Source organism: Acomys minous (assembly GCF_964271855.1).
Source record: "Acomys minous genome assembly, chromosome: 11".
NCBI lineage: Eukaryota > Metazoa > Chordata > Mammalia > Rodentia > Muridae > Acomys > Acomys minous.
In genome coordinates, this window is record NC_140492.1 from 57009027 (window position 1) to 57035482 (window position 26456).

The 26456-nt window shown below is 41.8% G+C and overlaps 1 protein-coding gene across 3 annotated transcripts in view; it reads right to left on the bottom strand.

The window, feature by feature from the left end:
- CCDC14 (coiled-coil domain containing 14) overlaps positions 1-25607 on the bottom strand; it is a 44546-nt gene extending 18939 nt beyond the window's left edge. The window contains exons 1-10 of one of the 3 annotated variants that reach the window (XM_084800512.1): positions 25491-25605; positions 25277-25349; positions 18878-18930; positions 17562-17634; positions 17287-17350; positions 17073-17192; positions 10675-10893; positions 10469-10563; positions 8811-9327; positions 6168-6309 (exon numbers count right to left, since the gene is read on the bottom strand). In XM_084800512.1, the coding sequence (XP_084656638.1) occupies positions 6168-6309; positions 8811-9327; positions 10469-10563; positions 10675-10893; positions 17073-17192; positions 17287-17350; positions 17562-17634; positions 18878-18930; positions 25277-25306 (1313 nt within the window). In that variant the 5' untranslated portion in view covers positions 25307-25349; positions 25491-25605. Of the gene's footprint in view, positions 1-6167; positions 6310-8810; positions 9328-10468; positions 10564-10674; positions 10894-17072; positions 17193-17286; positions 17351-17561; positions 17635-18877; positions 18931-25276 lie in introns of all 3 variants that reach the window. The other 2 variants (XM_084800510.1, XM_084800511.1) reach the window with 2 other exon arrangements.
- Positions 25608-26456: the final 849 nt, after the last annotated feature.

Sequence of the window (26456 nt, forward strand, 5' to 3'; positions counted from 1 at the left end):
TCTAAGATACACTATAAAGCCAAAGAGATGGGTTCCTGTCACAGATATGAGGACAAGTAGTAGAGGCTTTGCTTGACAAAGTTTCAAAAACCTCTGACTGGCTACCATGATCTCTAGACATCCAGAACAGCTGTTGAGGCTTTGCTTGACAAAGTTCCAAAGATAACCACTGTCCTTAAATATTATGGTCCAGGTGCAATTTTTCCTAAAACCTACTTTGAAATCTACGTTTTCTCCTAAAACTGCCTATTTCTCAGCCCTAATGAAATTTACACTGGAACCTTTTTTCCACAGAGAATGTTGAAAGAAGGCATCTGTCCAAAGGCTTGAGACAATGAGGGACTTTTGGCTCTGACTGGGAATAGTTAGAAACTGCTTGAAAGAAAGTTAGGACTTTGACATAACAGTACCTGGTTAGATATTGTTAGCTGTAGAAAAGTAAAACTTGTTTCTTTAGATCTGCTTTGAAATTAATAGAAGGTGGGCTTGGAACATCATGCTTTACAGATATTTCACAATAGAGGACCCCTTGGCACTTAGCCTAGGTTTGGAGAACACACCTGTTGGTTTGGGACTGGAAGTAAGTCAAGGTGTTTCTGTGTTAAGGACATTTAGTATCAAGTTATGTTGCTATGACAATTATGTAAACACAATGGCTTTAGCCTGGAGAAATTTATGATTAAACTTTCCTGAGTGTTGTTAAGAGATAATAATCAGGTTATGCTGATCATTGCTTGGAAATTGACTGATTTTTGCTATATGCCTTATTGTAAGTTATACAGAACTGTTTGTATTTCTTTCTTAGAGTGTTTTCTTGCTCTGTTGATTTTTAAATGGTCTACTGATTGTGAAAGATGAGAAACTCATGACATCATCTGTAATGAAAAAACTGAACTTCACTTTTAATGAAGTACTAGGGTTGGCCCAAGATGACAAAGAAAAATAAAGCTTTCCTGGGATAGAAGACCTTTCAGTTTGCACCGTTATTTATGCCTGGGGCTCAATATTTCTTTTGTCCTCCATTCTTCAAGCTCGCCTCAACAATTAGTTCCCTATAACTAATTGTTCACCAACAGCTGGTTCCCTTAATCAGCTGTCCACCACCTGCTCAATTCTCCCTACCATGAAACCACCAAGACTTTTTATTTTCTCTGATCCCAAAGCTGGTCCATGGGAGGTTCCCTTCAGTAACAAAACATGCAGATGTTGAAAAGGCAACACAGAGTGATGGCACAGAATATAAAACAAAATGCCTCTTTTGGTATCTTCCAGAAAACCAGCAGCTACCTTATATGGGAAAATCTTTTTGTTTTTTAACAGTCTTTTAGCATGTTGCTGTTCAGATTCTTCACTCTTGAAACATTAGCCAATCTGAACTATCTATCACTTACTACAAGCCTCCTACCCCTACCCTTGTCCTATAAGAAATATGGTGTGGAGGGGCTAGGGAGGTGGTTCACTGGGTGGCAGAGATTGCTGTGTAAGAATGAGGACCTCAACCTGAAGCCCATCGTTTTAAAAAGTTGGGTAAGGCTATGCATGGCATTAACAGAAGGATCCTGGGAGCTCACTGGCCAGCCAGCCTGGCCAAAATAGCAATCTTCTGGTCCAGCTTGAGTTCCTGTCTTAAGGAAGTAAGATGAAGAGCCATAGAGAAAAGCACTCAACAGCAACATCCTCATCTGGTCTCCACATCAATGTGCCTGTGCACAACATCCTCCCCAACCCACCCCAGCCCCATACACTCCTAAAATTTGGTATGGAGAGAAACTCTGTTGTCCTACAAGAGTGTGCTAATTTATGTGGGTGTGCCCTTATTATGATGTGTTCCCAGAATACCACTTTCCCCTGAGACTGTTCCCCTCAGTTCTGTGCCTGCAGATTCATCTCTTTTGCTGGTTCCTGTGTCTTAACTGAGGAGCACACTGAAACTCCTCCCACACTTCACTTATGACAACACTTCTCCAAGCCTAACTGTACTAGTAACTACTCTTTTCTCATTCCCTGTTTTAAAATTTTTACTGTTTTATAATAAGCACTAAAAATTAATAGCAAAAACAAATGGATATTACACATACTATCTTAAATGTATTCTTTAGCTTACTTTTGTGTAGTTGTGTGAAGGTAAAGCATACTGACACTAATCTACATATATTTAAAGTATAAACTTCTATGCATTTTGTCATATGGTGTGATAAAGCCCTCACCAGAGAAAATCCACATCTTTTTTAGTTTCCACGAGCCGTTTTCATACTCTTCCTTTCCCAGACAGACAAACATTAACCACAGTTTAGACTGTTTTCATTTTCTACATTTTACACAGTGGAACACTGAGATATACTCTCTGCCTTCCTGGAGTCTTCCACTCAACAGTGGTTCTGAGTGAAGCTCATCCACTCTGCTGCATGCATGTACACTTCCTTTTCTATTGCTGAGTAGACACTTACGTTGTTTCCTTTCAATACTCCACAAATTTTTATGGGGACATGTGTATTCATTTGAAGAATGGACTAGCTAGACCGTATGGCAGACTTGTGTATAATTTCTAAGAAACTACCACCCTTGCTTCCAAAGTGCTCGAACCATTTTACTTTCCTCCCTGCCAAGCTGAAGCTCCTCCACATGCTCACCACAAAGGTTTTGTCCATGATTGATGCTATTCCAGTGAGTCTGCCTGGTATTTTATTCCCACTGGAGAATTTCAAAAACCTTTGAAGGCTTGAAAGATACTGCCACCTATGGTACCCATGGTAAAGGCACCGCCACAGTCATCCACAATCCGCAAAGGGCACGGCTCTCTCGCATACTCCTCCATCTTGCCTCCAGCCCGCGCGAGAGTGCAGAGCACACTGGGCAGAAATGATCTGGCCTTTTATTTCTAATGGGGCTTTCAATACTAAGGTTTTTTCTTTTACTCTTCTGACCTTCCGAGCTCACTTTCTTCTCCCTGTACTCTTTTCCTTTATAATCTGTCTCTCTCCCCCAACCCCCAGAGACTATGGACTATTGTTCAAGATTCACTGCCTTTGGGGCTGGGGGTGGTTTCTGTCTTAAGAAGTGTGTTCTTGACTGAACCTGTCTTTGAGCCTGCCAGTCACTTGTTCTTCCTGGATGTTACATACATTCTCCTAGCATCTTCTCTGTCTGTGGCTTGTCTCTTAGCTATCCTGATACTATCCCTTTGGGTTGTTTTTTCATGGCTGCTTTTCCTTATTGCTGCACTCTTTCCTTGTACACTTTGCTAATGCCCTGCACTGCTTAGTGAATTCATCAGTTATATTCTAATAACAAATTCCTGGCATTTAGCTGCCATCTTTTTCCGTGCCCTCAAGGCCAGACCCACAGTAACAGCTCTATAAAAATGTGCTCAAACTCTCAAATCTACATTTCCAGCTTGGATCTTGTTCTTACATTCTAGACTTCCAGACAATGAAGTAAATCTAAATTTTAACTCACTGGCTCTTCTTCCACCTCTCCTAACTACAAAAGAAAAGTGTGGGAGGGGACAATCAGACAAACCTACTCTTCTTTAGGAGGTGCTATTCTACCATCTGCCAAAAAGACAAGACAGACCTCTTAATGGCATCCTCAACCTGTCCATTTGCTCTAAACTGTTGCCCTCTGTATGGACTCTAGTAAGCTTCTGAAATCAGGGAGCAGCAGTGATGTCTAAGTCACCTTAGAGATACTAAGGAACTCTCTAGAATGATGACTCTTACTATGAGATGATACCCTCCTCTGACCCTCCATTCAGGCTGTTTGGAGGTGTCTAGGGGCTTCTATAGTTACATGTAAAAGGCATTACAGATTATATCTTGTGAGTTGGGAACAGGAGGACTAAATGGAGACAACTGTGTTTGAAATATAAGATCTGGACATTTCAAAATGCCCAATGTACATTAGAAGCAATGCTCCTAGCAGTTTTTCTTTTTGCCACAAGAATAAGTTTGCAATAAACTTCAAGTTGTGTGGGGGTTGGGTGAGGAGGGGGTTTTCTAGTTAAAAACATGTAGTTTACAACTGTGTACAAAGAAAAAAATGAAAATCACTTCTAAGTAAGCCTACCCATTTTCGTTTTTACTTACAAAGAACATTTATGAATGATTCTTTCCAAATAAAGATTACAAAATAACATAGAATTGCCACATTGCTACTGGAAGCCCCATTCTATCCAAAGGAACATATCTAAAAGTTCTTCATTCTCAGTAATTGTGTCCTTTAAAAGGTCAAGTAAATAACAGCGGCAACAGAATGTCATACAGTCTTTTCCCCTAAGGACAAGTAGCTAAAAAGCTCTACTATTATCAATTCCACAGATGTGGTTATCAGTTAACACCCCTAGAAAAATTAAAAACTGGTGACAAATGAAAGAGTAAGCCTCTTCATGAGTAGCATATAAATGGATGCCTACAGCAATGAAGTGTCCCAAGGAGTTGAAATAACAACCAATGGTATTTCCATGGTGAAAATGCTAAAAATGCTACTATTCTCAGATTAGGTTCTAGAATACTTAAGAAACCAATTATTTAGCCTGGCATGGTGGCACATGCCTATATTCCCAGCACTCAGGGAGGCAGAGGCAGGCAGATCGCTGTGAGTTCGAGGCCAATCTGGGTTACTGAGTCCAGGATAGCTGGGGCTACAGAGAGAAATCCTGTCTCAAAAAATCCAAAAGCCAAACCAAACCAAACCAACCAAAAAAAAAAAAAAAACAAAAAACAAACAAACAAACAAACAAAAAACCCAATTATTTGATTATCACTCCTTTAAATAATAGGAATTTATTAGTATTATTCTTCTACTTTAGGTGCAGAATACACCTAAAGACTAGTCCTCGTAGAAGCCACAGCTAAGGCTTGGGGCTCTAAAATCAGATCACCTAGGATGAAGTCTTGACTCTCTCACTTCCTAAACATACAACTTTGAGCAAGTCACACGCCCTTGCTGCACTGGTTTCCTCCTCTCCAGTGAGGACAGCATGACACTCTGGAGAGCTCCTGGGAGGACTTACATAATAGCACAGATAAAGAACAATGTGAAAAGCGCTCAGGAAATGTTAGGAGTCACTGCTGTTCACTTGTTCTTGATTTTAGTTCTGAAAAATTAATACAGTTACAGGGTCCCCTTAGATCAGAACTAATGACAGCAGACGAGAGGTCTTGGTCCTAAGCAAGTAAGTTCACTAGATGCCATCTGTGGGCTGCAGACCTGTGAATTTCAACTACTCTCCAACTAGGAATCCTTCTTTACTGCTTTCAAGTATGCAGGTCCCTGTGAGTCCCATCTGTCCTTACGATGACACTGTCAGGGCACACTCACAATGCGGAGCTGCAGAGGCAGCGGAAATGAACTCCAGTGCACAGTACACTAACAGATCCTGGAGGACAGCCTTCATCAGAGACGGTCAAACTTAAAGCAAGACTGCATCACATGGGTGACTTCCTCCATTCCAAGATTACCCCACTGCTTTCATGCTTCCTTAAACAAGTTAAGAATATAATTCCAGCAAACTAATATGCCTAAAGAGAAAAATACCGAGGAATTTAGGTAGGTTTTGTCCTATGTCTAAGTATACAGTAGGGCTGCCAGCACTGAGCTGGCTCATATCCAGGCCCCGTCCATGACTACACTCCAGGCATCTGTATTAGAACTTATTTTAGGTTTTAGACTACCAAGTGTTAGGATGGTGAGATGATTACTTCTAAGACATCCACACCCCCTGTCCCAATTGCTCCCCATCACTCTGCATCACTGAGACGGTGGCTTCTTAAAGTAAAAGGAATTCTAGATTCTGAGTCAGGATGAAAAGAGCCTTCACTGGCCCGTGACAGTCTTGGAGAAGGCAAGAATACACTTTTTCTATGACTTAGATGTTGTTACTGTACAATAACTTAGATTAACACAGTAACCACATGAGGCGGGGGGGGGGGGGGGAATCTTCCTATGGACGTGCTAACAAGTGACAAAAGCAGCTAAATGGGTGGGAGAAAATATACCCTAGTGGGCGGAAGTAACGGAGAGCTCAAGAATGCAGCCGCCTCTGGAACATGAGAAAGGAAGGCAGAAGTGCCTGTTTCCTAGGAAGCCTATCGACTTCACGTGGCACCTGTGCTCTGGCGTGGAGCACCTGTCCCCATCCATGGAAAGACTCACGGGCCACACCTTACCTTCGCAGCTGAGCGTTCTCCCTTCTCAGTGGCTGCAGGGCCAGCGCTATTTCAACTTCCACATTAGTGTGGCCACTCACTGCTGACAGTCCAGACACGTATGCCTCTACTTCTGCTACCAATCTCTGAACTTCTGAGTCCTCTATGAAAGGCAACTGAGTAAAATCAGTATTTTAAATTGACAAGATTATTAGCATGTATCATTAAAATATTTACATTTACAGATAATATGTACTTATTATAGAATTCAACTTCATTATTTATGATTATTCTATTTCCCTTTAGCCTGCTGTCTGCATTTGCTTACTCAGAACAACTCTAAAAAAGTTACAGTGAGTAAAGAAAGATTAATCTTAAATCTTTTTAAATATATATTTTTTCAGATAAGTGAAATGGGAAACAGATTTAGACATGTCTCCTAGTTAATACTTATCAACACACTATGGTGCCCTCTATGATTGTTGTGTAAGTTTCCTATAATGGCCACTCTATAAACACCAACAATATAATCTCTGATTCTGCATTAAGAAATATTGCTCATCGCCGGCTGGTGGTGGCACACACCTTTAGTCTCAGCACTCGGGAAGCAGAGGCAGTCAGATCTCTGAATTTGAGGCCATCCTGGTCTACACAGTGAGTCCAGGGTAGCCAGAGCTACATAGAAACCCTCTCTTGAAAAAACAAAACAAACAGTAAGTTCATTTCATGTTACTCATTTGGTCCTAAGATGTGGCTTCATTACTTACTGTATAATGTATGACTACTGTGAGCCAGCATACCTCTGTCTTTTGTTACAAGCTGTGGAAGTTGCTATGTTTGCAAGTGGCCAGCACATGTAAGGAGCAAGTGAGTGGTAGATCCTCTTTTATTTTTTTGTCCCCTCCTTTTCATTCAAAGTATCTACGCACTAAAAACATTAGCATAATATTGCAGCAATTATAACCAAGGATATAAAAATATATTCAACTCCACAAGTACTTGAACACAGCTAAAAAGTGCATGCACAGCTGTCCAGCATCTGTGAAGTCTTCTCTTTCATAGCTCTGAGGATAGAAAGCTGGCTCAACCACTTTTTAGAGCTTTAACCTTAGTCAAGCCACATTTTAAAAATGCATGATTTGTTGTGTACAACATGTCTTGAATTATGTATGTACAGCACAATAGCTAAGTTGAATTAATAAACAAAGTTGCCTCATATATTAATTTTTTTGTCTGAGAAGTCTGGAAACCTAATCTTGTAGCAATATGAAAATGGCATTGTTATTTACTATAATCAGTCACCATACTGCACAACAGATCTCTTGACTTTAGCTCTTTCTCCTCTTTTAGTGAGATTTATATATATATATACACACACAAATACACACACACACACACACACACACACACACACATACACACACACAGGCCAACATTTCATTTACTTCACTCTTAAAGCCTAGGTTTCTTCATAGTTAAATAGAATTAAACAAAGTATCTCATTGGGTTACTGAGGTTAGAATGAAATACTATTATCCAAAACTCAATTTCCTTACCTAAAATGGAGGCAATTATAAGACTGCTGTAAGACTCAAGTGAGATCACTCATGTGAATACAGCACAGTAGTAGGCCATGGTAAGTGTTCAAAACACTGAACACTGGTACTATTGCTATCATGATTAAATATTTGGTTAAAAGAAGAGAATGAGCCAGGTGTGGTAGCTCATGCCTTTAATTTCAATACTTAGAAGGCAGAGGAAGGTATGTTTTTGTGAGTTCAAGTCCATTCTGATCTACACAGCAAGTTCTAGGCCAGCCAGAGCTATGTAGGGAGTCCCTATCTCAAAAGTAAACAAACAAACAAAACCCCAAAAACGATGTAATTTGAGTCTCTGAAATAGCAATTTTAATACACTTAACCTATGGCTTAACTGTATTGTACTTGCAAGGATTTTAGAATTCTGTATATGTGTCAGCCTACAAATGGCAGCTATTCTGTTAGTTCCACAATCAATTACTGTGCTTTTTAACATAACGTGTGTGTGTGTGTGTGTGTGTGTGTGTACACACACACAAAATAAAAACAACAACTTGGTTCAAAGACATTTTTCTTGATTTAAGAGAAAAATACTAAACCTATGCTCAAAGGCCAGAGAAAGTGGCTTGGGTTACTACACATGTGACATCTGTTGAACAATGTCACCATTGATGTTAGAGGATGGAAGGAAATCTGCATCTTTGTTAAACAGAAAAAGTCATCTACTTACTATAATATTCTTCCTACAAATTCTCTGTACTAGGTTTTTTTCAAGTATGTTTGCATCAGATAGAATGAATGCACACTTTCAAGCACTTGCTACTGCTGAATACATGTCAAGTCCCCAAGAAAAATGGCTCAAGGCCGGGAAGGCTGGCTCTGGCTCCAGCACACAGTGGAGGAAAGCTGGGGCCCACCATCATCATCACTACAGAGCAAGCTGGAGCTTTCCTAGACTGCATGAGACCCTGTCTACAAAGTGAAACAACAGACAGACTCTTTTCCTTATTGGGTCAAGATACAGTTCTGTGGAAACCCTCAGAAACTCCTGCCCCATCACTGCCACCCGAATGAATGCTCTCAGGCATTACACCACACCACAGAACAATGTGAACTGCTCCTCTACCTTGCTCGGCGACCAGGGCCTTGAGTTCTCCCAGCAAGCACTTGGCCATTCTGACTTTTTCAGCATCCTGGCTCACATTTTCTGCCTGCTGCACATTCTTGGCTATTTTTGCATCTTGCACATGTATGCTTAAATACTTTTCTTCATTTGTGGCCTTTCCAATTTGTTCTTTGGCACACTTTTCCTCATTAGTGGCCAAAAAGGCTGGCTGTAACTGAGAAGGGCTTTGGTATGCCTGACTGTCCAAGAGAGCATCTTTTCCATGAGCTGGAAATGGAGACATGTGAGTTTGGAAACACTTTAGTAGGTCTGCTTCCTTAGGAGCCCTTTGTTGTGGCAGAATCCAATTAGCAAGATTCAGCGGCTGAAACATGGGAGCAGCTGCTCTGCCAGTGTGGGGAAAGCCACACGGAACTCCAGGACAGTCACTAAATGAATTCCTGGGAACATCAGGGTGGGCCACAGATGTCGTCTGACTTTGTGACCCAAGCTGGATATCGTCATCAGTCTGAACTTGCTAAAGCAAGAAAGAAAAAAAGGTAAACCTTCAAAAGTATCAGCAGTCATTTGTAGAGAAAAGAACACAAATCAATAACATCAGAAAATGATTTTCTACCATTGGAAACCAATTTTCAGCTTACAACCGAGCTGGATTTCTCCACCACACAACAAAGACTAGTTTCTCAGATCACTCTGCAGCATGGGAACATTATAAGGTCATGATGAAAATAGATTGTTTACAAATACCATACGTGCTTTAAAGGCATCAATAATTAGCCCACATTTTGAACGAAACAAACATTTTCATTTTGAGAAAGAGTTTAAAAAGCAAGCTCAGAGTCTGGAAAGACGGCGCATCTGTTAATACTACCTGCTGCTCTTGCAGATGACCTGGGTTCAGTTCCCAGCACCCGTATGGCTGTTTACAACCCTCTTTAACTCCAGTTCCAGGGGATCAATGCCAGCATGCCTGTGGTGCATAGACATACATGCAGGCAAAATCCCCACAAAATAAAAACAAGATAAATATTTTATTCAAAAACCACACACAGAGCTTTTGTAAAGATATCCACCTGCAGATATCGGTGGTACTGTCTTGTCTACCACACCTAATTCAATTTTTAACATCACAGAAATAAAAGTGTATGTGTATATATAGAATTATATGAACATGTGATAGTAATAAAACTAGCTATAAGTTCAATGTCAAATCAAAGACTGGTGATTTTATTATACAACTTAGCTCAAAGATACTTGTCTTGACTTAAGAGAAAAGTACCCACAAACATAGCTTTAACTATATAAAAGGCATGTTAAGAAAAGGTAATCATACTTATATACTAAGTGAAAAAAAGCACCATATAACTGTATCAAATAAAGCTTGTACTTTAAAAAGAAAAAGCACTTACAAGCAGAAACTAAAGCATACAGTACTGGCGTCTGATGAGTGAAGACACTCTTTGTCAGGCCTGAGCTGTGCTTGGGTGGTGTATGCGTAATTTCCCTTTTCTTGTGATTCCTTCTCTTTCTCGCTATTGCTCTTAATACTTAAAACTTTTTAATACAAAAAATTATAAAAATTGGTAAATGCAATACTCTGCTACAGTGATGATTTCTCTAAACAAGCAGTGACTTGTTGAGTAACAAACCATACTCACAGAGTGAACCATTAGAGGGCAGGGCGGCTGCTCAGGGGGCCAGCCTGCAGTGGAAGCAGAACAGCCATAACCAGAATGTGGTGCTGCCTGAGAGTCTATGAAGTTAAAAAAAAAAAGTATGCTTCATTCACATCTTATAGTGCTTACATAATAACAAGGAAATCTGATCATAGCTCACATTCAATCGTTTTATGGTATGCGCTAACCTGAGCCAGACACAGTATGACACGCAGCAGGCATTCCACTGGGGCCATTTTTTGAAGCCAAGGTATTCATGAGTGACATTTGAGTCTGCACATGCTCACAGAGGGCTTGGTAGATTATCGGTGAGTACATCCTATAATGGTCTTGTAGTGACCAATGCTGTGCTATGTCACTTTCAGGACACGCTTCATTAGATGTCCACTTCTTATTTTCTGAAGATACTAATGCGGAAAGAGGAAGTGAGTTCATAAGTATGAGTCTTCAACAACTTTTACCCTAATATCTTAGGGGTAAAAACATCTCAGAAGCAGATCAACTGATCATACACTTTGAAGAAGGCCTTTACTGTAACTCCCCGAAGAAAAGCACCATGTCCTTTTGAAAGTAATTAATGAATTAAACTTCCCCAATCAAAATTCATCTGTATCTATTCCTCAAAAAAAAGCTGAGGAGAACACTCTTATCTTAGTATTTACTGCTCCGAAGGCTGACTACCACCTACTTCTCCAACTCTCTCTCCATTGCCCTCAATTCAAATTTCTGTTCACAGCAGGCCAGTGCAGATGCCTGGCCAGCCGTTCTCGCCCTCCTAGAACACTGCCTGTGATGAGCTATCCCTTCTAATCTGACTGCTCCCTCATCAAGGCTCACCTGTCTTTACCTTCCAAGAAGCTTTTCCCAAACCAAACACTTGAGTCTAGCAACTGTTCTGCATTATCACAGAGCACATGGTGTTTACTTCAATCTTACACCATACATATACTGACCCGGGTCACTTATTTCTTTCATTAACTTCTCCCTCTGACTAAACTATAAGCTTCTGACTGCACTTTCCCCTCCCTCCTCTCCCCACTAATCCATCCCTCCTGTTTCTCTTCAGAAAAGGGTAGGCCTCTCCCGTGGGCAGGGCTTCTTATACTTCATCTTAAAATCCTCTCTGTGTATATGCAAAGTATAAGCCTGGTATTAATAAACTAAAGAATGAAAAAGGGTTTGATACAGCACTGTTCTCTAACTAGTATTTTAAAAATCTAGATTCTATTCTCCTGTCTAATAAGAAGCCCTCCCCCCCTCAAATGTTTGTCAAACAGTAGTAACAGAAATAAGAAGGTACTGTAGATCATAAGTTATCAGGTTACAAAACAGACTTCGAAAAATAGCTTGGGGTAGCACCTACAAGGCAAATACAAGCTAGCACAACCCCACTGCCGTGCACGAGTGCCTACAAAGACTGAAGGACACATACTAGAATGTTCACTTACTAGCTGAGCAACCTTGAGGATTTGCCTACCCCTTCCTTACCTCCTCCCCACCCTCTCTTAGTTTATTTTTCGAGACAGGATTTCTCTGTGTGGCCTTGGTTGTCCTGGAACTCACTCTGTAGACCAGGCTGGCCTCAAACTCACAGGCTGGCCTCTGCCTCCTGAGTGCTGGGATTAAAGGTGTGTACCACCAATGCCTTTTTCTTATTAGAAAATTGCTTCTTCAGAGCAGATTGGGTTTGAGGCTGCCTGGGAGACGTTGCGGCCTGCCTCCTATTCTGACATACTATTGTTACTTCTGGAGGAAGCACAGGTGAGAAGATGAAGTCCTTAAAAAATGAATTCAGATATCCCAGTCATGCAGATATCCAAGCACCACAGAAGGCAGGCACAGCTTTTGCAGACCTGGCACTGTCTTTCCTGGGAAGAAGCCCAAACTGTCTGTTACATGCTATGCAGCAGATGACCACAGCAGTGGGTCTTCAAAACCAGTATTCTAGTGAAGAATGCATGTTCTGCTGGAGAAGCCAGTCTCGGCAATGCCTAAGCATGGAAGGATGTGTCAACTAAGACTCACACGGAGATGAAGATGATTTTCTATGAAGATGAAAAGAACACGATATTTGCTCTACCCCAACTCTCAGGAGCACAAGGCTCAGACACTGTCCCACTGACGTGGCTATGGGAGAGCTCCCAAAGCAAGTGGGATCTTCTGGGACCATGCCCCAGAAAACTAGGGAAGTCTAAAGGGGTGAAGAGAAATCAACTGACAGATTTAGAGAATCCTTCCAATAACTAAACAATCACAATCTGCTGCTCGACAATGTGAGGAGTCTGTGGTTTAGACATGACCATGAAAATGATCATTAAATTCTGACAGGCATCACAAGGTTATGGAGAGCCCAAGGCTCCATTTTTGGGAAACACCACTAGAAGGTGAACGTGACTCTTAGAACTTCACTCTAGAAGCCTGATGCACTCTTAAGATGAGGCAGAACCTGAGGGCTGGGGAAATAGCTTAGTGGGTAAAGTGTCTGTGACCCAAGCACCCACTTAAAAAGCCAGGCGTAATTGGGGGGTGGTTGGCGCAAACCTTTAATCCCAGCACTCAAGGAGGCAGAGGCAGGCAGATATATAGAGTGAGTCCAGGACGTCCAGGGCTACACAGAGAAACCCTGTCTTGAAAAACCAAGAACAACCAAACCAAACAAACAAAGCCAGGCATAGCCACGGCAGCTGTAAACCCAGACCAGGGGAGCAAGAGACAAGAGACTCCCCTGAGCTGCTGGTCACATCGTCAGCCTAGCTGGAAAAGCAAACTCTAGGTACAGTGAAAAGACTCTTTTCAACAAATGAGACAGAACACACTGCGGAACATTTATTCTGCATGCATGAAGCCCCTGAACTAACAAATGACTGAGTAAGAAGAGAGTGAGGAGGAAGAGAGCCTTTGTCAGCCTCTGTCATGCACACGTGCACACGGGAGCAGAGAAGCCGTTGCTTTTTTTTATGTGAGGGGTAGGATAACCATTGGTCTCCTCCACTTTCCTAACATTTTTTTCACTATACAGAGACCTCCAGGATAGGCTGCTGTATTCTTTAAATTTGAGAGTGGAAGAGTGAGTTTGCTTGTTGCTGCCAACCACTCTCTCACACCGAGGTGCCCTACTCATCCCTTCAATTCCCCGTCATGCTTCAGGTCATGCCCAACACTGCTCACATACTATAAAGCCTGACGGTTGCCTGGGCACTCCATCTCTGAAGGAGCCCTCTCAGATAAAGTCAACCAGCAATGATGTACTTTCTCTACTTTAATGTAATCTCACTGTTACTAAATACAAAGAGAGTGAAATGCAAATAAAAATCACCAGCTTCTAAAGATTGTTGAACTGTAAATAACACTTGGCAACCACTTAGAACAATATGTGGCAACAGGTTATATCATCAAATAGTTGCAAACTGGCCAGATAAGTAAATACCTCCCATTAATACATCCTGCTACCTAAAAGTATACTTCCAAATATGATCCCTGAAATGATTAAAACCCAGAGCACTAACAGATCCTCTTTATCAGATGAGCTACAAAGCTAGCCAATAATTTCCTATAAAGTATCAGTTTTTATTAAAAATTCAATCTTACAATAAGTATAATAGAAAAACATCTTCTAAAGCTATTTTAACTTTGAAGTCTAAGATGATACACAGGAGATCACAGCCCATAACCACACCGCACATAGGTCTCCTCCTGAGACCTAGGCTTCTCTCTTCAGACTTCCTTTGGTTCCGTAAGAACTGTGTAATGTGAGGAGTTCTGATTTCACGTTCACAGCCCACATTCTCAATCCACTTGGCTCATTCGCCTTCTTTCTACAGCCGCTTAGCAGGCTGAGCTACACAATGTCCTGCCTCTGCCAGCAGATGTCACCATCCCACATAAATTAATAAACTCCAAACAGGCTTCTTTCTTAGAAGGCCAGAGAGTAACCACTTCAGGGTTAGTGAGCTAAATGGTCTCTGTCACAACTACTCAGTGCCACTGCAGCACAAAAGCAGCAATGGGAAATAGACTAACAGTAGGTTCTAACAAAACTTCAATTATAAAACTAAGTATTAGCACCTGGGAGACAGAGGCAGGCGGATCACTGTGAGTTCGAGGCTAGCCTGGTCTACAAACGAGTCTAGGACAGCCAAGGCTACGCAGAGAAACCCTGTCTTGAAAAAACAATAAATAAGTAAGTAAATAAATAATAAATAAATAAAACTAAGTATTCTTTCAAAAAACACAACTGGTCCTAGTTAAGACTGATACTGTCCACCAGGAACATAATATAAGCAATAGATATAATTAAAAATTTTAAGTAGTCACACCCAAAAGTTAAAAGGATGACTTACTTTTCATGTTTTACTTAAATGTAGCCAGAGATGGGGCTGCAGCTCAATAGTATAATTCTTGCCTAGCATGCTAAAGGCCCTGAGTTTGGTCTCCAACGCCGCAAAAATAAATAAGTAAATGTAGCAAGAATACTAACATTTCAGTGTGTAATGTCCAAAACTAAGACACTTTTTGTTCCAAATCTTCAAAATCCAACATATATTTTTCATAAAGTATACATCAAACCAGATGCTAAATTTAAATCAGAAATAATTCATCTCTTTAGACTGAATATAATTTATAGTTGAAAAAGTAGATTTACATACTGAAAGTATTCCAAAGTCTTAAAAGTTTTGTAATTGAATCAAATAGCAGCTTTCAAACTTAATTAACTAAAATTTCAGCATAGGGTTGGAAAAATAGCTCAGTCAGTGAAGTACCTGCTGCTCAGGTTCAAGAGCCTGCGTTTGGATGCTGAGAACTGACAGATAGTACAGTCCTTAACCCTAGCAATGGGGAGGCAGGGACAGATGCATCCATGACATTCACTGACCAGCCAGCTCAGGCAAATCCATAAGCTTCAGGTTCAGTGAGACATGACGTCTCAAAAAATAAAGGGACAGAGTGCACATGAATACACAGCTACACAATGTGTACACGTACACACACACACACACACACACACACACACACACACACACACACGTATGCATATTCAGCGCACTGGCTGAGCTTAGCATATTTCAAGGGGTCAGCAGGCACATGTGGGCTGGTACCCACCCTCCTGATCAGTGGAGACGAATGTAAGACAAGGTCCCCAGGATGAAAAGACTGAAGGAAGCTGTTTTTCTAGCTATTTTTCTCTTTTAATTTATATGGGATGACACTGTCCAGTCTTTCCAGCTCCGTTTTCTAGGCTTTTTTGGTTGCACCTTGCTTTCTTAATATCCAGGGAGATTGTCTTAGATGATTTAACTTTACCCCTTGAGCAAAATGAGAGCATGCCTTTAAGCACTGACTGGCATTTCTGACCCGTCTGAAGTAGGAGTAGCTGATCCTAACCAGAATGTCCATTGTAATCTGATTTGATCACTATGCACTGCATATAGTGAAAATATCACACTGTACCCCATAAGTATGTACACTTCCATGTTAATTTAAGAACAAAATTGATAGTACAAATTGTTTCAACTCTATTTTGGACTGCCTTGGGTTATAGGCCTTTAAAAGACAATATTCTCAAAACTTGTTTTAAAATATTTCCTGAATCACTAACACTCAATTTTCAGCAAGGTTAACCATGAAAGCACAAAACACCATGCCTTTGGGTACATTTAATGCCAACCATTGGCAGGCTTTTTGTCATATATCCTAACTGCATCAACAAATTTATTCTTTAACTAACTCAGAATATATACATACATGTTAATTTTAAAATAATTATTTTATGTAAGTACGAACTCAAAATGAGAACAGTTTGTGGTCAGCTATGAAAACAAGGGCTATACCAGGCATAGTGGCGCACGCCTTCAATCCCAGCACTGGGGAGGCAGAGGCAGGCAGATCTCTATTAGTTAAGGCCAGCCTGGGCTACATAATGAGTTCCAGGGCAACCAAAGGCTACACAGTGAGATCCTGTCTTAAAAAACAAAAACAAAACAAAAACCAACCAACCAACCAGTAAACAAAGGTGGGAGAGGCAGGATAAACAAAGCTGACTCTACAGTCTATATTCCCTATGTCATTCTGTTTGAAATTTTTATACTGCAAAACCAGAAAAGAACCTCGTTCCTTGCTTTTTAAAGAAAAGTGACAGTTAACAAAAGTGACTATCTGGCAATGAGGAACTGACTACAGAAAAAGAAGCACAAGCAGACATCTAAACCAAATAAAATAAAAATAAAAAACAACCGCATAACCCCGATTAAGTTATCTTTAAGGGCTAGAGAGGTAGCTCAGTCAATAAAGTGCTCGCTCCCCAAATATGAGCTCAAACCCCCAACACTCAGGTAAAAAGTTCAGCACCTGTCTTACCAGTGCTGGAGAGGCAGGCAGACAGATCCTTACTCTGCCGGCCAACCACTCAAGCAGCACTGGTGAGCTTCAGCTCAGTGAGGACACCTTGTCTCCACTAACAGTGGAGAGTGCTTGAGGCAGACAGCTGGCATGGACCCCTGATACACAGACAGACACAGAGACACACAGAGACACACACAGACACACACACACACACTCATCTTTAAGTAGATATGGGAGAGATGCTTACATATCTCTTTTCGGACCACTGAAGGAACATGTTTTTCAGGTCCTTTCTTTTTAGATCTGTATTTTCTGCCTTCTAAAGGTTTGGCATTGCATCTACTTTCCAAATATACTACTTCTGAGCCTGTTGATAATAAAAAGAAAGTTCTGTAAACATTGAAAAGTACTAGCCCATTGATAAAAGATGATCAGCAAAAAACTTTAAAAGAAAACATAACCTGAATCTTCGTTTTTCAAAATGTCCTGCAGCAAAGAAGCGCAACCATCAAGTGCAGTTTCTGTCTGTAAGAAGAGAGTCACAAAGAGGTAAAGTATGCCACGCCACTGCAAATATGCGTCCTTACAAGCAATTACTGTTGGTAGAAACATGTCTTAAAGCAACAGCCCATACACTTCCTTGGTGTAAATCAGACTTTACCTTTGCACTGCATTTCTTAGCTTTTACCCGAGGTCTATGAAAACAGTATCTTGTATCCATTCACTTTAACCTTACCTGACTTTCCGAATCAGAGTGAACAGGACAGGCAGAGCCTGCATTCAGATGTGCTATATTTCTTATGTGGGTCCTAGGGGAAAAAAATTTGAGATCCTTAAAAACAATGCAATTTTTTCTCCAAGTATGTAAATAATTGTTTCCAGCAAAGCTTGGACAAGAAAGCTCGTGTGATGTGGACAGAACACTGTGGAGATCATCAAGACTACTAACCACAAGCCACTGACCAGGTTGGAGTGACCCTGGTGCTGATGCAATATTCTGAGAGCATCTCTTACATTCGAAGAGACTGGACCTTCTGCTGGTCCTCGCAGCCAAAGTGGTAATACACACTGAGGTCACCTAAGACTAAGACTGCTGTCCCACTGTGTGTGCAGTCTGTATGTTCTAAGCCTGCTGTCCCACTGTGTGTTCAGTCTGTTTGTTCTAAGCCTGCTGTCCCACTGTGCACTCAAACTGTTCGCTTAACCTGCCCTTAGGAGAACAATATTACTTGCCTTGGATTCCCCATGTAATCAAATTTTACACCCTAAGCTGATGCACAACTGCAATCTTAAGTTATTCTTCCACATCCCTAACCTAGAGTGATGCACGTGTATCATTTGCTGAAAACAGCAGACCCTGAAGCTGCGTGGGGTGGCGCACGCCATTAATCTCAGCATTCGGGAAGCAGAGGCAGGTGGATCTCTGTGAGTTCGAGGCCAGCAGAGGCCAGGACAGCCAGTACTATAAGAGAAACCTTGTCTCAGGGGGAAAAAAAAAGAGCAAACCTTGAAGTTGAAAGCAAATGCCTAAAATCTACCATGTAGAGGTTGAGAGCAACCACTATGGGTATTTGCTGATAAACAATGTTTGTTGTCTGGGTCAGTTGGAATGATATAATCCCTTGTAGAACTCTGGTAAAGCTTCTGTAAAGCATCCCATCCTTTTTCCTGTATGATGCTTCTAGTGTATGCAATAAATACAGAGCGAAGTCCTCTGTATTTATACCCAGACTCACGCACCTGGGGATAGACACACACAGATACAGACAGATTCAGGCACACATAACAGACCAACGATAGAAGACACAGGGAACATGAAGCAGAGAATTCAAATCTGGACTCACTCTTGGTTAAGTGACGCCTACGGGAAGGGCTTTTCTTTCCCCCATGTGACACTCATGTATTACGAGGGTTTGATCACTAATGACTTACAATCTTTTTGTCGAGGCAAAGCCCATCTACTTTCCTCGGTTGGGCTAAATATAGTCAAGCCCTAAGCCCTGAAGATGTACCTAAGATGTCCTGAACTTAGAAACGCCGAGATGTACTCACCCTTTCTTTCCATTTGTGAACTTAGATCCGGGGTGCCTTCCTGAAGATGCCACCTATGACATAACACATTGTTTTACAGCAGGTAAGCACTGTTGCATTAGGCTGCCGGCCTGACAGCCCTGAAACAGCACTCATGCCTTTCTCCATACAGCCAAACTGAAACATTTTCATCCCTTCTTCCTCCTGCCCTGGCAACCACTTTTCGACTTTCCCAATTTTTGACTACTTTAGAAAGCACTTCTACATGGACTATCTGTCCTTCTGTGACTAGCATAGTATTTTTAACCAGCATCCAACCAGTAGTAAACACCAAAACTTTCTTTCTTTTATGAGGTGGAACATTCTATTATATGTATGTAACATGCTACATACTATTTAAATGAGAAGTATCTTAAAAATTCACAATTATAATTTAACTTTTATGTAATAAATTTGTTCTACATGCAATGACGGCGAAGTAACACATGTATTTGTTCCTTTAGTCTATTTCTTACAGTAAAGCAATATGGCAGTAAAGAAAACTGCCATATTACTTTAAGCCAAAAGGACCTAGTACCACTATATTTAGATGATATGCAATCCATGGTCTAAAATTTCTAAGTTGTCTGGTATATGAAATTCAAGAACAAGACAAAGGGGCTGGGAGGCAGTTCAGTGGAAGAGTGCTTGCCCAGCACACACAAGGCGGGTCACAACTCAGTGGGTAAACAACTGCAGCTCAAGCTTGAGTTCAAATCCCAGGCATCTACATAAAAGCCAGATCTGAGGGCCCTTGTATTTAACCCCAGCAACAGAGCGGAGGGTGGAGACCCCTGGATCCTGAGGAATCAACAGGCAGCCAGTCTAGCCAAAACAGTGCAGAGCTGCAGGCTCCATGGGAGAGCCTGTCTCAAACATGAGGTGGGGAATATTAGAGGAAGACAATGATCCTTGACCTGTACACACACGCAGAGGTTATGGCACCCATCCACTAGCACTAAAAAATACCCTTTCTTCATTACTCTAGTTATTATCTTCTCACTTTTTAGAGGGCTGGAAAAAAAAACAGCACATTAAAAACCTCTAGCCAGACACAGTGACGCACGCCTGTAATCCCAGCACTTGGGAGGCAGAGGCAGGCGGATCACTTGAGTTTGAGGCTAGCCTGGTCTACAAAGTGAGTCCAGGACAGCCAAGGCTACACAGAGGGACCCTGTTTCAAAAATCTAAAAAAATAAAAAATAAAAAATAAAAAAATAAAAATTTCTAGCTTTAAGCCCGATGTGGTGGTGCATGCCTGTAATCCCAGCACTCGGAAGGCAGAGGCGGGCAGATTGCTGTGAATCGGAAGCCAGCCTGGTCTACAAAGTGAAACAGAGAAACACTGTCTCAAACAAACAAACAAACAAACAAAAAACACCTCTAGCTTTATCTATATCTTATTTTCTCATTCCTTTTCAACTCAAATAACAATTTTAAGACTGCATTTTAAAACTAATATAGGTGGGATAGCTTTTAGGTACAAAAAATGTTCACTTGCTTTACATACACACATTATCTTCAAAGCTATGCAAAAAAGTTGTCTCCAGGCAGGAAAACCAGGTCTCTGGAGAAGCAGGGAAGAGCAGCTCCAGAGCAGGGCGATAAGGAAGTGTTCTATCACATACCCCTTATAGCTTAATAGTTTTGTCATCTGATAAACATAATCTCCACTCAAAAGAGTATTTTAAGGCATCAAAGCCCCTAATCCTCCCTCGTTCCACTCTTAGATGCACTCCATGCTGAGAGTGCCATTCAAGTCTTCACATGTTTACATATTTCATGCCAAGAGAACTTTATTTACTATTCTCTATTATCACACACACACACAACACACATATATGTGTTGCATATGCATATTTTTGCCCCTTCTAATACTGTTACTGAGAATACATCTTTACAAGAGCTAGACTTAGACTTCTTGAGACACCTTGGGACCTGATGAATTTACAGTATCGTACAAAAACAAAAAATGTTTTGCCTGGCACATATATATCTCAAGACAGATACAGCACTATTTCTTGTCTGCCCACTTCAAAATAAGTCGAGATCATAATACTCCTAAATGTTTCTTAAGAACAAAATTCCCTAATAAAGCCACAAAAATTGAGAACTTTAGCATTATACTCCATTCTAGATAGACCTGACTCACATTACACTTAACCCAGTTTTGTCCTTTACAGAAAAAAAAAAAACCTAGTCCATGTCCAACGCAGAACCACATGGTGCACATGGGTTACGGCTCTTGAATCTCCTTCAATCTGCAATAGTTCCTTGAACTGTCATTATCTTCACATCCTTGAAAGTAAAGGCTAATTATCTTGCGTAATGGCTCCCTGAATATTCAGATTGACTGCTTCCTCCTGATTAGACTCAGGTTATGAATTTCTGGCAGGAATACAGCAGATGTGTCATTCTCAATACAAGTAGGCAAGTGATATTAGTTTGTTCTGTTGCTGGTGATATAAACTGATTTAAGATGGTGTATGCCAAGATCTTCATGATTGAGAGCACTATTTTTGCCAAGCAGGGTGGGACACACCTTTAATCCCAGCACTGGGGAGGTAGAGGCAGGAGAATCTCTTAGTTCAAGGCCAGCCTCTTCTACAAAACAAGTTCCAGGATAGCCAGGATTGTTATACAGAGAAACTGTCTTAACACACACACACACACACACACACACACACACACACACACACACACAAAACCAACCAAACAAAAATTATTTTTTACCTTGCTAATTAAGTGGGTTTTGTAAGATAGCCCGACACTGTACGGATAGCCTTAAACTTTCTCTCAGTAGTTTGAACATTTATTGATGGTTCCTATTTAAGTCAATAGTTTATCAAAAAGTGACTTATTTATTTAGCTGCACAATTCCGTCTACATTTATTAGCTGACTTTCAACTAAAAAATCAGAATTAGGGAAGGACCTTTTGTATAGGAATTTTAATCCAGCAACATGGCTACTCTGGCAAGGTATCACATCCAAAGCTCTAGGTCTGTGTGATCTGGCTGGAATGCAGACAGGCCACACACCTTTAATCCCTAACAATCCCTTTAATCTCTAAGGTTAATTGGTAGAAGGAAGCAGCCATGTTTGAAAGTAATATCTAATTGAGCTGGCAGACAGAGTATCGAATCAAAGAAAGTTTACAGAATGAGTCAGAGATAGGATCCAGCCAACTCTCCTCAGATCAAAGAGAGTCTACTTAAGAGCAGTGCTAGGCCTTAAAGCCCAGCACTCAGGAGGCAAAGGCAGGCAAATCTCTGTGAGTTCGAGGCCAGCTTGGTCTTCCAAGGGAGCCCAGGACAGGCAGGACTACAAGAGAAACCATTCTTGAAAAACAATACCAACAACAACAAAAGGCAGTTCGGGGAGAGTCAGTCAATTCACGGTGGAGTTCAGTGGGTCAATCAGTTGAGAGAGTTGGGAGTCAGTAGAGTTGAGACAGTCGAGTAGGGTGCGGTAGAGAGACAGACAGTAGAGTTCAGTAGAGAAAACAGTACAGCACAGGCAGCCGTGTGCAGTTCAGGAGAGTCCCCGCCAGGTTAGCTCTTGGAGTTCAGAAGCAAAGCACTTCAAGAGAAACAGAGAAGCCAGTTTCAATCAGTCAGCTGAGGAGTTCTAAGCCAGAACAGCTGAGTTCAGCCAGCCAGCAAGTGTTTAGAAAGAGCTAGAAAGGGCCAGTTATTCAGCAGTAAGCATCCAAGACAACAATTGTATCTGGAGAACAAAACTTTCTTTTTGTACCTTTCCTTCTTCCTTGTTAATTGGTTAGTGTGAACACACTGACTCCTATTGTAGCCACAAGACTGTGACCCATTGTTAATACTGATGCTCATAGGTAAACAAATGGTGGATACGCTATGAAAAGTGAAAAAAGAAGAGGAGAGAGAATAAGCATGAGGGGATGAGGAAGGACGAATGCAGGTAATGGACATTAGTTATGAAGGCAGTGGTAACTGTTTCTTTAGTTCTTTGCCATGAATTTTCATTTTTGGCGATGGAAAGTGCATAAAGTATATTTAATAGTGAAAGTATAAAATCCAGTGTGAAGCTTCAGAGCCTCAGAATGACCATTCTAAACTGTACAGATGCCGGGCGTGGTGGTGCACGCCTTTCATCTCAGCACTCGGGAGGCAGAGGCAGGTGGATCGTTGTGAGTTCGAGGCCAGCCTGGTCTACAAAGCTAGCCCAGGACAGCCAAGGCTAACACAGAGAGACTCTGTCTCAAAAAACAAACAAACAAACAAAATAAACTGTATAGGCACTCACTGAGTTGTATAGACTTTGAGTCTAGATCATTTTTACTGGTAATGCTTTCTATTAGCAAGGGTTTTAATATTAAAGTTTATTAAAATTTTATTTTAAAAAAAAATCAATGCTTGAGGTTGGAGTGATAGCCCAGCAGTTAAGGGCACTGGCTGCTCTTCCAGAGGACCAGAGTTCAATTCCCAGCAACCACATGGCAGCTAGCTCACAAGTGTCTGTAACTCCAGTTCCAAAGGACCTGGCACTCTCACACTGACATGCAGGCAGAACATTAATGCACATAAAAAGAAATAAACCTTTAAAAAAAATGTTCACATTGTTCCAGAGTCAATCAGAGGAAGCTCCTTCAAGTTGGATGCCTTCTCATTTCTGAACAGATCCCAGAACTTTTTGATCTGTCCCTTATTATTTTTATATTGTCATAAAAATATTTACTATCTCATAAAGTATTATCTACAGGCACATTTTTCACAGGCTCCTAGGTTCCTGAGATATAAATAACACAATATTTACTGAATAGCAACCCCATACTTTCCCCAGGCCCAGGCTCTGCAGTCACCGTTGCACTCTGCTTCTGAACTGGACTACTTCAGGCACACCATGTGAGGAGACTCCTGCACTACCTGTCCTTCTAGGAAGAGCCTACTTCACTTGGTAAGTCTCAAACTTCACACTTGCTTTTGCATATGGCAGAATTCCCTCCAGGCTGAACACTCCACTGGAGTGTTATATAACTGTAATGTCTTAACCCGTCCACACTGTGTCTGGCCAGTGTGAACAGCATGACAATGAATGACAATGCAAACAGCTCTTCCAAGTCTTGATTCCCATGCTTTTGAACAACTGCCCAGTTATGGAGCTGGCTGGGTCACACCAGCTCTACTGTAAAGAGTTTGGTTTTGAGACAGGGTCTCACTGATATTCAACCTGGTCTCAAACTCAGGATCCTCCTGCCTCAGGTTTCCAAGTATGAGGTGTACAGTTGTGTATTGCCATGCTTGGCTTATTTTCTGAGGAAACCTTACCCAATTTCCCATAGCAGCTACACTATTTATGCTCCTCCCAGGACACTACAAGGGCATCAACTTCTCAACACCCTCACTAATACCTATTTTTGTGTTAGAAGATATCTCATGGTTTTTAATCTCATTTCTTTGAGCTGAGCATATTTTCATATACATATTGGCAATATGCATCCATTCAAGAAAGGAAGTCCTCAAGCCAGGTCTTGAAAAAAAACAAAAAACAAAAAAGTGCAAAATACATATCAGGAGGAAAGACATTATAAGTTTGTTGATTAAATGATGGAAAACAAAAGCCCAGATCTACTATATGCCAAGGGTTTTCTAAATCTCCAAGAGAGAGGTGGAATATCCCCGGAGTAGTAGTATATACTAGCACCATGTTCAACATGAAGTGATTTGATAAAGATTCCAAAAATACGGAAGGTGGCTTGACGTCCACCTGCAGATGTGAGGGTGTTAGACAGATTCCGGAGACGGTGCTTGACCTGAGGGCTACATGGAAAGTGGAATCGTCAGGCCCACCATAACGTGAAAAGACAGGGTAGCACCATAGGGCCAGAGCACCCGGGGCACTGCAGGGCCAAAACTAGTTTAGCTGTAAATGGCCCAGATTGGCTGCAGGTGGGGAAGGGGGCCGACGAGGATCCAAATTGGCTCTGTTCCACGCCAAAGATTATGTACCTTGAAAAATGGGTTCCGCTGTCGTACTCTGGGCGGTTCACTAGAGTACATAGTCATGCATTTGAGAACGGTAGGGCTGGGACAGACACTTACTGAGAGAGCACTACAGCAACAGAGACAGGAGGAGATCAGTTAATAGAAGCACTGGTGGAAACGCCGAAAAGCTGAAGATTAACTAAAGCTAAGAAAAGTAAGTCACTGCACCAGTGATAAAGGTTGGAGTTCGAATCCGGGGGCTGACAACCAAAGCCTGAGTTCAGGGACGAATAAATCTAGGGACCTCCTCACCACTTTGGGAGCGCCGCAGTTTTTGTTTTTTTATCTTTTCCAGCACCTTCCTAAATCCCCCTAAGTCCCTCGCCACCCCACAGCGGACTCATCGAGTCCGCAGCCCCTCACCTGGCCCGGTCGAGATCCGGACCTGACCATTTCTCTCAGCCTCAGGACCGCCCAGACGTAGGGAAATGAAGCCCTAAGGAGAAAAGAATTAACCGCCGAGACTTCTAGACCTCCCTTGTCCCGCCCCCTGAGCTTCCGCTTCCGGAAAGGAGCCCGCCGAACGTCGCGCCTCATAGTCGGCTTGAAGCTAAGGGTTTTTCTTTCGGGTCTGGACCTGGCGTCCTGGGCGTGCACAGCAAACTCCGCGTTCTCCAGCTCGTCACACACGCGTGGAGAGCGGGAGAAGCCAACAGACTGCCCCCGGGGACGGGGACGCCCCCACCGCCACAAACACGGGGGGTGGGGGGAGGGAGGCGGGGGCTCGAAGGCGGGGCGCCTAGGGGGCGGTGCCGGGCGGAGGGCGGGGCCTGGTGCCGGGCGCGGAATGAAGGCGCTGAACCACATTCCACAACCTCAGGGACTCTGCCGCTGTAGCACCTGTTTCAACTGGTTAACATGGGAACCAGGGTCAGCCAGCGCCAGGGAAAGGGCCTGTGGTAGAAGTTCTACCACTGGATTTCAGAAGTGACTTGATGCTTTGTGTGCTGTTTTAAATGTATTTGTTCTTGATAATAAAAAAAATATATTGAGGACAGTTTCAGAATTATTGTGGCATCTCTGAACAGTGTTTAGTAGTTGGAATTTGGGATTTATTTAGTGTATGGTTTGGTTGTCTACTTCTTCTATTGAGATAATTGCTGTTGATAGTGAATGACAGTATTTTTGGGGTTTGTTTGTTTTGTTTTGTTTTTGAGACAGGGTTTCACTGTGTAGCCCTGCCTTCCTGGACTCACTTTGTAGACCAGGCTGGCGTCGAACTCACAGAGATCCACCTGCCTCTACCTCTTGAGTGCTGGGATTAAAGGCGTGCCAACCACTGCCCGACGAGAATGGCAGTATTTTTACCACTGATAGCTGCACTAGAGAATGGTGTTTGAGACCAAAGTTCTATTTGGGATTGCTTTAAGTCAAGTTGGAGAGAAATTAACTCAGTTGATTCTTCTTTCTGGGGTAAAATAGCTACCTTCATGAAAATTGTGTTAATTTTAAAACGCTAGGGACTGTGGAATTGACTTAGTGGATAAGAACATGTTCTGCTCTTGCAGAGGACCTATGTTTGGTACCCACAGCCAGTGGATCC